This window comes from Caloenas nicobarica, chromosome Z, assembly GCF_036013445.1.
Source record: "Caloenas nicobarica isolate bCalNic1 chromosome Z, bCalNic1.hap1, whole genome shotgun sequence".
Lineage (NCBI taxonomy): Eukaryota > Metazoa > Chordata > Aves > Columbiformes > Columbidae > Caloenas > Caloenas nicobarica.
This window is the reverse complement of record NC_088284.1, coordinates 33538930-33552230: the sequence shown is the minus strand read 5'-3', so window position 1 is coordinate 33552230 and position 13301 is coordinate 33538930. Positions and strand designations below refer to the sequence as shown.

The following is a 13301-nucleotide window of genomic DNA, read 5'->3' as shown; positions in this document are numbered from 1 at the left end:
TTAAACTTTTTCAAATGCTTGGATAGTAGGCGTTTTTCTATCATGCATGCAGCAAAGATGAGCAAGAAATCTTCTTTTTTTTTTTTTTTAAATTTATGGCCTATCTTGAAATTCTTATTTTAAAAGGAGGGGAGACAATAGAAACAAGTTTATACTTGATCCTTATTTTGATAAAACAAACTGCATGGAGGAGTGAGGGTAAATCTAATTGAACAAACTATGGGGAAAAGAACAGCTTTAGTCTGGACATCCAAATGGAGTTAGAGCAGTGTAAGCACCTTGATATTATTTAGAGGAATCTCATGCTTCTGCCTGGTTCTGAATTCAAGAGTCTGCAGACATCAGTGATTAGCTGACAATCAGTGCTACTGCAAGGTCAGCTAGATTCTCCAGGCCTTGACGTTCTGTTGTGTGCCAGAGTTGTCATGGGTCTTAACTTCCATACTTCTTGCAAGATAAATAAAGTAAATATCCAGACATTTTCGTGGTTGAATTACCACGATAACAGAAAACAATGTAAACCAATATAAACTATAGCAAGCTTTGAAAAGAATAATAAACAGGAAGCCTAGGGGGACTTCGGGTTTATTGTGTATCTTGATGTTTTGTAAGAAATTGTTTAGTTTTTCTTCTGTTGTTCTGTTACAAGATATCCTGCTGAGGTTTGTGTTTTGTTTTTTGTTGTTGTTTGGGTTTGTTTGTTTGTTTGTTTTTTCCAAAGGCTTTAGATCTGTTAGGACATACATTTTAGTTTCAACTGGAAATTTTTCATCAGTCCACTTTAAAAGTTGTATATAGTCCAATAAAATAAAATCTGGTGAAACTTGTATGATTTCCTGAGGTCCATACAGAAGTAAATGCCATAGGTATTTCTCACCTGTCTTGGTTTTAAGGTTTTATAGCTATTGCTTTATAACACCTGTACTATCATTTTGATGTTACATAGAAAGTTGGGAAAGCTTGAGTAAAAAATGAGTAAAAGTTGATTATAAATCTGACAGGTTTTGGCTGTCGATTTGCAGTGTAGAGTCTGAAGCATTTAGTGCTGATGTTTCTCTCCTTTGAATGTCATGGGATTGCTCGCTGTTATTTCTGTATTTGGGAGACCCACTCTCTTTTAAACTCTTGCCAAATCCAACAGACACCTGTTTACTGTATTCCCTAGTTGATCCATCTTCCTATTATCAGAGTGTTTTGGGTTTGCATTGGCAAGGTTTTGGTGGCAGGTGGTCTACAGGGGTGGCTTTTGTGAGAAGCTGGTAGAAGCTTCTCCCATGTATGACAGAGCCAATGCCAGCTGGCTCCAAGGTGGACCCACTGCTGGCCAAGGCAGAGCCCATCAGTGATGGTGGTAGCACCTCCAGGATAACATAGTTAAGAAAGGGAAAAAAAGACCCTGCACAACTTCAGCTAGAGAGAGTAGTGGGAATATGTGAGAGGAACAGCCCTGCAGACACCCAGGTAAGTGCAGAAGGAGGGGCAGGAGGTGCTCCAGGTGCTGGAGCACGTATTCTCCTGCAGCCCATGCTGCAGACCATGGTGAGGCCGGCCGTCCCCCTGCAGCGCATGGAGGTCCATGGTAGAGCAGATACCACCTGCAGCCCATGGAGGACCCCACACTGGAGCAGTAGGCTGTGACCCTCTGGAGAACCCACACTGGATAAGGCCCCTGGCAGGACCTGTAGACCTGTGGAAGTAGCCCACGCTGGAGCAGGTTTGCTGGCAGGACTTGTGACCTTAGGGAGGACCCACACTGGAGCAGTTCAGGAAGCCCGTGGGCAGAACTCACATTGGAGAAGTTCATGGAGGACTGTCTTGCATGGGAGGGACCCCACATGGAGCAGGGAAAGAGTGTGAGGAGTCCTTCCCCTGAAGAGAAAAGAGCAGCAGACACAACGTGGCCTTGTCCAGCTGAGGGGGGGTAGTGATAGACCAGCTTTGGTGGACACTCGGTGTCCAGCCAGGGTCAACGCACCACAGTCAGCAAACAATCTCTTGCTGTCAGAAGCAGAAAGACAACAATGCAGCCACAAGTGATACCGATAACCAATTGTCTCTCACACCAAAATCTTCACCATGTCTAACAAATCACACACTGTCTGTCTTACAGACATAAAGAATGACGGAGGACTAGCAACATTTCACAGTCAGAAAGTAACTTTTCTGAAGGGTCTGGTTCCATAGCAGTATGAGATTATGGAACAGACTTGGGTGACAGCCATGATCTGGCACCTTCAGACACCCTGTGGCTCTACATTAACCACATCTGCTATTACAAAGGACAACTGTAACTAGTTGACCTCTGGGAAGAATGTGGGGATTGATAGGTTTCCTGGGTATTTTTTTTTTTTTTTTCAGTAGAGAGACAGCTCTTCTTCTACGCTGCTACAAAGGATATTGCAATGACATCTCATTTTAGCTCTGAATATTGCATTATTTTTTTAATGCTTATCCTGGTTAGCATTAGCTCTGCCATTTTTATGCTTAAAATCAGGCTGTTACTGTCAACATAAAACTGCACTTCTGGTTGGCTTAGAAATTTGAGTATGACGCGCTTCAAGGTTACTTTTTCTGTCATGGCTTTTGACATGTACTGCATACTTGTCAATGGGGTTTCTGGTTGTCTCCATTTCAATGTCATTGCTTTTAAATAACTGAGAGATGACCTGAAGTGACAGATGCAGGGCCACCAAGCGTTACCAGTTTAGTAGCACTGTGCTTTGACCCAGTTGAAATTCTAGTAGTAGTCTTTGTAGTAGTATACTCTTCTAGTAGCAGTCTTCTTTCTGATGAGACCTGTAACAAGGCAATCCTCCTTTATACAAAAGTCAATTGAAGAATAGACGTATGACCTCTTTTTTCCCTATTATTGATTATAATTATAGCAGAGAGGGTACAAACAAAAGTAGACTTGAACAGGAAGAGTAATCAGAATGAAGCAATGGTCGGAAGTCTCCATTTCATGTTCCCGAGTTTATCCCAGGTTTCTGCCCTTTTCCTGAAGCTCTACTGTCTCAAGCATGCAAACAAGGTGTCCCTTTCAACTCCTGCAATCATGTCTGCCCCGAGGCCCCGAGACACTCAGATTCTTGTTCGCACTTTGTCACCTGCGTTGTATGAAGCAGGTACTACCCACACAACTTCTGCCTGACATTTTTTTACCCAGTGCTGCCAGCTTTCAAGAGCCATTGCATACTTCTTCTGACCCCTATTCCAGCACATCTCAAAACTTGCATTGTGAATCTGTTTTTATCTTAACAAGCTTGAAATGTCCATTCTCTTCCCAATCATTGCCACATGGTACAAAGTTTGTCTGCCTTATGTGGGACAGGCATGAGTGTTTGCACATGTGTAATATACACAACTGTTGCTTTATTATGCTATGACTAACAAGTTATGTTTTGAGGTTTGTGCATCGGTGCGCACATTTACCATTCAGGATGAAGAATGCTTGTTTATGCAGTTTGGGTTTCTTTTCCTTTCAAGAGATTTGAAAATACCGAAGTCAGTACAGTTAATTCAGTTAAATGTCTGCATGAAGTTTAATGAAACATGGTGGTGATGATAGACAGACATCTTTAATACTATATACAGAAATAATGCGTCACTTACTAAGATAAAAAGTTTAAGGAGACTCTGACATTCAGGTGGTTCTTTATGTACCGTACAGCTTCTTACTGTACACTGCTCCACTGCTTTTTTTCACTTTGCAGCGCCTCACTTGCACGCTGAATGAGTGTTCCTATGGAAGGTACTAGGACATTCTTGCATTAAAAACGAATAGTGGAAAATAATACAAGAAGTAGCAGGAACACATGAGAATACATGTGTGCAATTCCAGTATCTGCATAATTAAACATACTGAGTGTGGGCAGTGGGGGAAGGGTGTTCTTGCAGTAAAGACAGGTGACATTTTTCTGTCAAGTTTTATTTTCTGCCAAGGTTTTATACACTGGAAAATAGTTGAGGGAAAAATAAATTGAGCATTGGAAGTGCCAAAAAACCCCCAGAAAAACAGGAAATTGTAAAGAATATGAATATCATGTTGTTTGCTTTTGACTACTGTCTATCAGTGTGAGTAGTCTTTTTGAAGTATTTTGCTATAAGGAAAAAATGTGTTTATTCCATATGGATTGGCATGTATATGCTTAAACCTTTTCTATAAACATTTTAATTAAAGGACACCAGATGTTGCACAGAAGCTGCTGCTGCTGCTTTCTGAACTTCATGGTATATTCTTTCAAAACCCACAGGAAGTAACTGAGGGAAAAAGTATATTAATTAAGTTCAGAAATAGATTTTCCAGCTATAGAAAAATCTCCAAAGAAAATAATGTTTGATCTTCAGAAATGTGAGCTTGCTGTCCCAGGAATCTGGTGGCAGCATGCAGCACTGTCACATGGGGATCAGAATTCTGATTTCAGATTCTCAGAGCTAGGCTAGCCTGAAAGTAAGCCCATCTGTGACCCTTGGAAATAGACCCATCTTTTGACCTGGCTCCTCTTCCCACTCTTCATAGTTCTGTAGACAGTCTACAGTGAAAACATTTTTCCAGTTTTTCTTGACCTGAAGAAATAAAGTTGTAATAGCAGAGGCTTGACGAGAAAGAAAAATACTAGAATTTCCAAATGCTCTGCACTTCAAACATGAGATATGAACAGACATACCCAGAGCATATTTTGTAGGCTCTAGAACCACGGCAAAAGAAATACAGGTGTGATTTGCTTTGCATTGGTTGAGGAACAAGATTTACATTTTTGCAAACCAATTAAATGCTCCTGCATGTAGAAGTACTGGCTCTGCTGTAGCTGCAGTGTCATCTTCTTGCCTTCAGACTAAAGCACTGAAAGTGACTCTCCTGCAGTAGTAGTTGGCATGAATTGTCCGTCTATCTTTATGCAATAAATACGTAACTGTTTGGACTAAGTGGCACAATTCTGCTGGAAGAAAATGTACATACAAACAAGTAAGATTCTCCACTATGTCAAGCATATCATATACTTTAAACATGCATTGCTGATGTATTAGGTAGTGTTTGTGTTGTGGTTTGACCCCAGCCAGCAATTAAGCACCGTGCAGCTGCTCGCTCACCCCACCCCCACAGGATGGGGATAGCATCAGAAGAGTGTAAGTGAGAAAAACTCATGGCTTGAGATAATGACAGTTCAATAAGTGAAACAAAGACGTGTGTGCAAGCAAAGGAGGATAGAAATTTATTCACTGCTTCCCATCAGCAGGCAGATCTTTAGCCACATCCTGGAAAGCAGGACTTCATTTCGCATAACGGTTACTTGGGAAGACTAATGCCAAAACCACAAACATCCCCTCTTTCTTTTCCCTTTCTTGAGCTGAGCATGACTTGATATGGAGTATCCTTTTGGTCTGTCTTGGGTTCAGCTGGGATGGTTAATTTTCCCAGGAAGCTGCAAGGGGCCCCAACTGGGACAGCTGACCCAGACTAGCCAAAGGGATTTTCTATACCAAAAGACATCATGGTCAGTACATAAACTGGGGGAGCTGGCCGTGAGAGGGAATTGCTGCTCATGGGCTGGGCATAGGTTTCTGAGTGGTAAGTGATTGCATTTGTATCCCTCATGTATATTCTTTCACTATTATTATTATTACTGTTGTTGTTGTTGATCTCTTCCTTTGCTGTCCTGTTAAACTGGTTTTATTCCAACACACAAGTTTTACACTTTTTTTTTAATTCTTCCCATCCCACCATGGGGAGAAGGAGTGAGCAAGCTGCCACGTGGGACTCAGTTGCCAGCTGGGGCTAAACCATGACAGTCGATTTGGATCAGCTGTCCCAGGTGTATTTCCTTCCCAACCTCTTGCCTACACCTTACTTGCTTGTTGGGAGGGCAGAGTGAGAAAGAGAAGGCCTTGATGCTGTGCAAGCACTGCTCAGCAATAACTAAAACATTGGTATGTTACCAACTCTAAAATGTTTTTGTCGCAAATCCAAAGCAACCCCTTATTCTCTACCATTTACATACCTGTGACTTGGGCTCCATCTGTTGCAGCAGTCACTCAGGACACTAGAGGCAGGGTGTTGTGTTAAGTTGCTGGGCACTAAAACCAGCTCAAGGTTGAGCCATGGAACGCTTGCCCGGTTCTTTATGAGGCCCGTCATCTCTTGGTTCGATTGGCTTCTGCTGTAATACTTCCTGTAGCATGGCTCAGATCACAGGTGACAACAGTTTAAACATATATCAATTACAGCACCACTAGAATGAAGGGAGGAAGGTGTGTCTTTTCCCCTTTCTCCCAAAGAATTTCACTGCAGGCTTTAAGAAATCTCCCTGTTAGATTTGTGTTTTACAAATCTGTTACACCTGCTTTCCCTCCCTTCAAAAAAAAGAAGACAAACCTGTCTTTGGAAAAGTCTTAGATAAGTCTCATTTTGTTCTTCAAGCAGAGTAATTACAAGAACCTAAAAATGAGATAGCTTTTACAATGTGTTATACTTGTGATTTCTAATATATAAAAAAGGAAGTCAGAAATTGAAGAAATTCCTACTTTTCTCCTTTTTCTTTAAATTAAAGCATGAAGATCATATTTGTTCTTTGAGTCAGTCTACAGAGTTCCAGTATTCTACCACATGAAATTCAAGGTTGTTTATCTTTAAAATCAGGTTAGACCTTGTCTTTCAACCATATTTAATGTATATTCCTTCAATACCTGCTGTGTCATTTTGCCTACTTTTATGGCATCCATACTGGACTTCTTGCAAGCTGCTGTATTCTTTCATGCAGAATGCCTTCTACCAATATGATGTCCTTTATTCAAGGGGTTCATAAATTTGCTTTGCACTTGTAAGAAATAGGGAATGTAAAATCAGTGTGTTAGCTCTGAAAAATGTGTCTGGTACGCTTTTAAAATAAAAATCATGTTATACTGATTCAAAACCTGGGAAATAGCAGATTTACATGTCTGCTATGATTCTGTCAGAGTTTTGGTAGTCAGTTTTTTCCTCCTTTAGGATGACAATAATACAGTAAAAACAAGAAATACTCAAATATTACAGTGTCATAAGCTTTTCCTCTTGTTCAGTCAATAGTCCAGAATCACATTAGTTGCATTGTAACATAACCAATACAGACCTGTGTAAGTATTCACAATTCTATTGATTTCATGCCTTTGGATTTTTTTCGTATAGCCAAATTGTACTGCAACTGAGAGAGCCATTGCAAGACTTGCAACACACCCCATCTTGAAGCCCAGATTTGTTGAACTTAAAGGTATGAAATATATATTAACTTATTTATGACTTCAGTAGCCTACTGATGTGTTATCTTGCTGCTGTACATTCCAGACATGAACAACCAATATAAAAAGAAAGGTAATAAACAAACAAACAAAAAAACCCCACAAAAACAAAACCACTCTTGTAATTACCTTGACTAGCTGCAGTGAACCAGCTGTCACCATCTTGTAGCCATTTATATTGGTTGAAATGGGCATATGTGTGACAGTATGCTATATGACATTTAAGATATAGGGTGTAGGATAAACAGGCCTCACAATGGGAATTCTAAAAATCGAATGCATGTAATGGACTATCTCTAAATTAAATAGGACTGAACTGGCAATGAGCACAATAACTATCAGATACGAAGGTAGAAGGAGCATTACAATTGGGTTTCTAAAGGCAGCTAAAAGGTTTTTTGTAAATGAGTCCCTTCAACTTTCCTGGAACCTGTCATTACAATCCTTTTTTCCAACTAGAATTGATGTTTAAAAGGGTCAAGTCCTAGTAATAATGTCAAAAAGTTGCTTTGTTAATAACAGAGTATGTCAAATACCCATTCAGTTATTTCTGAGCAATCTACTGTTTGTTTGCAGCTTTTACACACAGAGTAATTCCCTAGATGAACAACTGCAGGTTATTTGTTGAAGAGAAGTTCACAGTTAAACCCAAGTTTAACAGTATATTCAGTTGGTAATAATTTCAGGTTCTTCTCCTCACTTTTGTTGATACTGTACTCTAAAATATTTCCACTTTCTGTGTGTTCACTGAATGATTGATAAGGACAGTCAAAATATGCTTGTTCAATGCAACTTATCTAACTTGCAAAAATGTTTTATTGTGTTAAAATAACTCTGTAAACTCATGTGTAGCTGCAACAAAATATTTTTCTTCTTCCCCTTGTATAGCTGCTGTAGAAGCTTTTAAGGATGCAAGAAAGAACCCAGCCACAACCATACCTGCAAAAAAGGCTAAATCAGAAGAACAGCCTAAGTCAGCACAACATTTCAATAGTAATTTGGGTGACCAAGGTCTTAAACCAGCTCATAAACAGCAAGGATATGAACACAAAGCAAAAATGAGTATGAAAATAGAAACTGATAGGGTGGGTAAAGACCCCTGTGAGAGTGAATCTGAGCAGGAAACTGTGGTAATGGAAAGAGCATATGCTCCAGAAGAATCTTCATTTCAGGCAGGAGAAATGCAAGCAGTCACTCAGAATAAAACGGGAAAGAAACTTGGCTATCAAAAAAGGAAAGAAAATATGAGCATGAACAAATTAAATGCAATAAAAGAAATAATTAATGATGACAGTGACCAGGAGCAACCTAATGAAGAGGAGTACTTTGATGATAGTACTGAAGAGAGATTTTATAACCAGTCATCAGATTCTGACAGTGACAGCGATGATGATTTCTTCATTGGCAAAGTAAAAAGAAATAAAAAGATAGCAGCAGTTGATGATCTTTCTTCAGCAAATGAAAAGGGTAGGCTTCAGAAAAATGTAGTGAAGAATGAAAAGAACACAGCAGCTGGGACAGCACAAAATTTGATCCTGGAAGAAGGAAAGCCACATGCAAAAGCAAGCAGGCTAGAATCAATGTTCTGCAGTTCATTGTCTACCTCTAATGAGAAATCTCAAAACAGAAGAAGGTAAACCTTTCCCCTTATGTTCACCATTCCCTCTTTCCCCATAATGGAAATTGTTGTGATTTTTAGTAGCCCTTACCAAACCAGGAGAATTTCAGCCAATCATAGCTTAAAACAGTTTCATATATAGTACTCTGCAGTCTTCTTGTGCTTTCGTGACACTTATGTATTTTTCGTATTTATACTAGCACTAACATATACATAGGATTTCTAACTAGACCTGCATCCAGTCACTACTGAATACTTCTATTTTTACTTCTTTATTAACAAGGAGGAAACAATATACATTATGCTTGAAAGGTGTTTGGTGCTTGCATGAGTGTTTTGGTGATTATGATTCATTATTCATGGGTGTTTGTCGTCTTACAAGTTTGTCAAAAAATCCTAAATTCTCTCTTTATTTTTAGAAATACTAAAGACCAGCCTCTCAAAAATGGAAGAACAGGTATGTTTACTTAGCCTGGTAAAGTTATAAGAGTAAAAACATCTTGAGATTTTATTGCCTCTGCAATCTAATCATGATAGGCTATTTTTTGTTTCATTTCAATTTTTTAGCACGTATTTTAACATTTTTTGTTAAACTGGTCAAATTGTGGAGGTTTCATTTTAATCTGGATATTGTTCACTATTTCCTTTTTTGAATATTAGAAATACTTAAAGTAGGGTTTACACAGGAAAGTGCTTTTCCATCTGTTTTCATGTCGAGCAGTTAGTGTTACCCATGTACAGGTAAAGGTGTCAGATTTTGTATGTAGGTTATCACATAAGTAATTCCTTCAATAGCTCTTTCAGTATTTTATTCCATTGATAGTACATGGTTCTATTTTGGTATTCATTGGATCAAGGATATTATTTCAGTCTTACTGAGTTACAGTGTATAATATCTCATTGGTTTATTGTGAAGGAAGGAGTTGAGATTGTGCTGTTTATTTGTCTACACAAATTTTGAATGTGATCCGCAATAACAAATTTTAACTATCTGCATTCTACTAAGTGACAATTTACTGGGCTGCAAGATGAGGAAATCTTGGTGTGAAAATTCAGATGAGTGTGTTCTCTGTGGCTCATTAAGAAATTCTTGAAAATATCTGCAATCCCAAGGTAGTTTTAGTGTATTTTTATGAAGGTTCATGATGTAGTTAATGTCTTATTTTGTTCTTCTTGCACAGCTCTTCTTAAAAAGGAACCACAGCTCAAGAAGCAACCATTTGCAAAAGCTGCAAGTATTAAATGCGACAATAAGAAAGCAGGTTTGGAGCAGCCTCTTCATCCTTCATGGGAAGCAAGCAGGAGGCGCCGGGAACAAATGTCTCAAATTACAGCATTCCAAGGCAAAAAGATTAAATTTGATGACTAGACTATATGTAAATTGAGATTTAAAAAAAATATTCTTTTGTGATTTGCATCCCATGGTGTTACAACTACTGTTTGAACATTTTTGCTATACTGTCCTTATCCTTTGCAACCTGTAAAATAGCAACTGCTAGAACTTATTATCATTCAATAATGAAGATTACTTCATTTATTCAATGTGCTTTCTATTGGTTAATGTGGTCATATGGTCTCAGTTCATAGATCCCGTTATATAGTGCCACTAATTATGAAATACACCTTAATGTGAATTAATGGATTTTAGGAACATCATTAGTGCCCTGTAGGAATAGTACAGATTCTTCAGAGCTTTTTTTTTTGTGTATAAAAATGTACTTTAAACTGTACAAGGACTTGGCTGTCAAGAGAGAGGGGAGAATACAAAATACTGAGGTGATCATCCTAGAACTGTATTATCAAATACATCTTAACTGAGAAAAACTAAGAGATTCTTAAACTCGAACAGACTTTAAAAATTCCTGAATGTATCAGGCAGCTGGTAAAGCTAATCAGTAGCATGCGTGATGACATGAAAGTTTCTGGAGAGCAATAAAATATTGGCATGTTAAATTGTCATCTCTGTCCTTTGATTATACTGCAGATTTGAAGAACTGAGTGTCTTTAATACTGTTGTCCTGAAGGATATTTCTGGGTACTCCAACATGTCTATCTTGCACTTTTTGAAAGAATGCTGAAAAACTGAAAGGTCTTTCTACGCTAAGAAACCCTTGACTTTTAAGTGCCATTCTGAGTTTGGGAGTTAGTTCGATCGGTAAAATCTTTATTGTAATTTTTCTTCAGGGGCTTTTCCTATTGCTTAATTGAAAAAAGTTCTGAACTTGTAATTCATCTTTAACCGTGTTGTTTGTTTAAATATAGTTAACTTTCATAATCAAATTAATTTGGAAACTTGGTAAATGACTGCAGTGGGTATAAGATAATACACTGCACAATTCATGTTGTGTTTTGGAATGCCTAAGAATAGCCCCGCATCATACCAAATGTCCATCTAGCCTAATACCTTCAACAGTTGTCAAACAGGCATGCTTAAGCATAGACATAGAGGAAGCACACAGTGCTTCCAATTTCCAGCTTGTTACGCTTCCAATTTTAGAGCTCAGGGACATCTTGTGATATTGTAGGTTATTCTATTTAATAATCCTCAATGGATTTATTTTCTGCAGATTTATCTGCTCTTAAATCCATGTAAACTTGTGGAATCTATAATCCCTTAAGGTGTAGAAGTCCTTCCTATGTATTACACTCTTATGAAAAACAATATTTTTCTGTGTCTTGGCAAAGAAGGCCATCAGCCTCCTGGGCTCCATTAGAAAGTGTTGCCAGCAGGACAAGGGAGGTGATCCTTGCCCTGTACTCAGCACTGAGGAGGCCACATCAGAAATGCTGGGTCCAGTTCTGGACTCCCCAGTGCACAAGGGACATGGACAGACAGGAACGAGTCCAGCAAAAGGTGACCAAGATGATTAAGGGCTTGAAGTATATTGCAAAGGAGTAGAGACTGAGAGAACTGAGAGACTGTTCAGGAGAAGAGAAGGCTCAGGGAGACCTTCTTGATGTGTATAAATATGGGGCAGGGGAAGGGAAGTGTAAAGAAGATTGAGCCAGACTCTTCTCAGTGCTGTTGAGTGGCAGCACAAGAGGCAATGGGCACAAATGGAAATACAATAAATTCCACATAAACAAGAAAAACTTTTTTCACTGTGAGGGTGACAGAGCACTGGCACGGGTGCCCAGATATTTTGAAGTCTCCGTCTTTGGAGATACTGAGAACCTGGCTGGACACAGTCCTGGTAACTGTCTTGAGGTGACCCTGCTTGGACAGAGCATTTGAAATAAATGACATCCAGAGGTCTCTTTCTACCTCATCTACTCCTTCTGATTTTGTACACTTAGGACTGAGTGAAGCAATGACTCCCTAACCATCAGTGGCTTCACAGAGGAGTTCCTGATTGTGTCTAAAACACACAGTCACTGTGTAATACCTCAATGTATTCCACCTGGGATGACAATAGCCTCAAATGACAGGAACAAATTTAGATTTTCTAGCGTTAATCTGTTGCTGATATTGCCACCTCTCTTTCCTGCGGATGTTTTATGTTAGTATTTGTAGCCCAGCAATTTCTGCCCATTCTCCTGTCCTGTGTTAAGTTCCTGAAGGCTAAATGTTCTGGTTGGTCCATTTTATATTATTATCTAGGCATGTCTTTGCCCCACTTGGTTAGGCTTTCTCTTCTGCATCCTAAACAAATGTCGGTGTATGTGGTGTTATCTTCCTGAATGGCATTGCTACTCAGAGGAGTTAGAAATTTGAATACCCTTCCATTTCCCAGTGTTTTCAGTTGTTGTTTTTATTGTACCATACAGAACAACATTTAAGGCCAGGAGCATCAAAATAAACGTGGAAACACGTTTACTGTAGTTTTGTAGGGAAGGATCATATTTTCTAGAACAAGCTATGTGTTTATGTGCTATAGACAAACTCTTTTAAGTTTTCCAGGTGCAAATGCTAATCCTTAATGCTTTAAATAAGTAAGTCCTAGCCGAATGCTATGTCAACCAGATGTTTGGTATGTGACTTCTCTGATTCCAATAAAAGGCAAGAAAAAATTATTTGGTAGGTGTCGTCAGCTACAATAGTTTTTCATGGGCAGCTTATCTTTGTTTCTGCAGGGAAGCACCTATTTTTAAGAGTTGATTCACATTAAAGACCAAAAATTAAAGATTGCAGATAGTTTGGGAAAGAAGAAAAAAAATTTAAATACTCTTGAGGAGCTTATGTTCTGAACTGCTTTTTTACATGTGCTTAGAGATCTAGAAGCATTAGTTTATCTTGGCATTTGAGCAAGTTTCTTTCTCCATTCTTACAGCTGTAATTCGTGCCCACAGAACTCTTCCTGAAGGAAGCCTGACTTATCAAGACATCTTTTTTTGTCTTCAAAAACACTTCTTTAAAGAAAAGAAAAAAGATAACATACACTGAATATGAATGAGAGGAGATTAGGTTACT

The 13301-nt window shown here is 38.8% G+C and overlaps 1 protein-coding gene across 1 annotated transcript in view; it reads left to right on the top strand.

The window, feature by feature from the left end:
- The window catches only part of SRFBP1 (serum response factor binding protein 1), an 83617-nt gene extending 70557 nt beyond the window's left edge, over window positions 1-13060 (top strand). Inside the window, exons 5-8 of the mRNA XM_065656547.1 lie at window positions 7163-7244; window positions 8161-8905; window positions 9310-9347; window positions 10072-13060. Of these exons, the coding sequence (XP_065512619.1) occupies window positions 7163-7244; window positions 8161-8905; window positions 9310-9347; window positions 10072-10259 (1053 nt within the window). The 3' untranslated portion in view covers window positions 10260-13060. The remainder of the gene's footprint in view (window positions 1-7162; window positions 7245-8160; window positions 8906-9309; window positions 9348-10071) is intronic.
- Window positions 13061-13301: the final 241 nt, after the last annotated feature.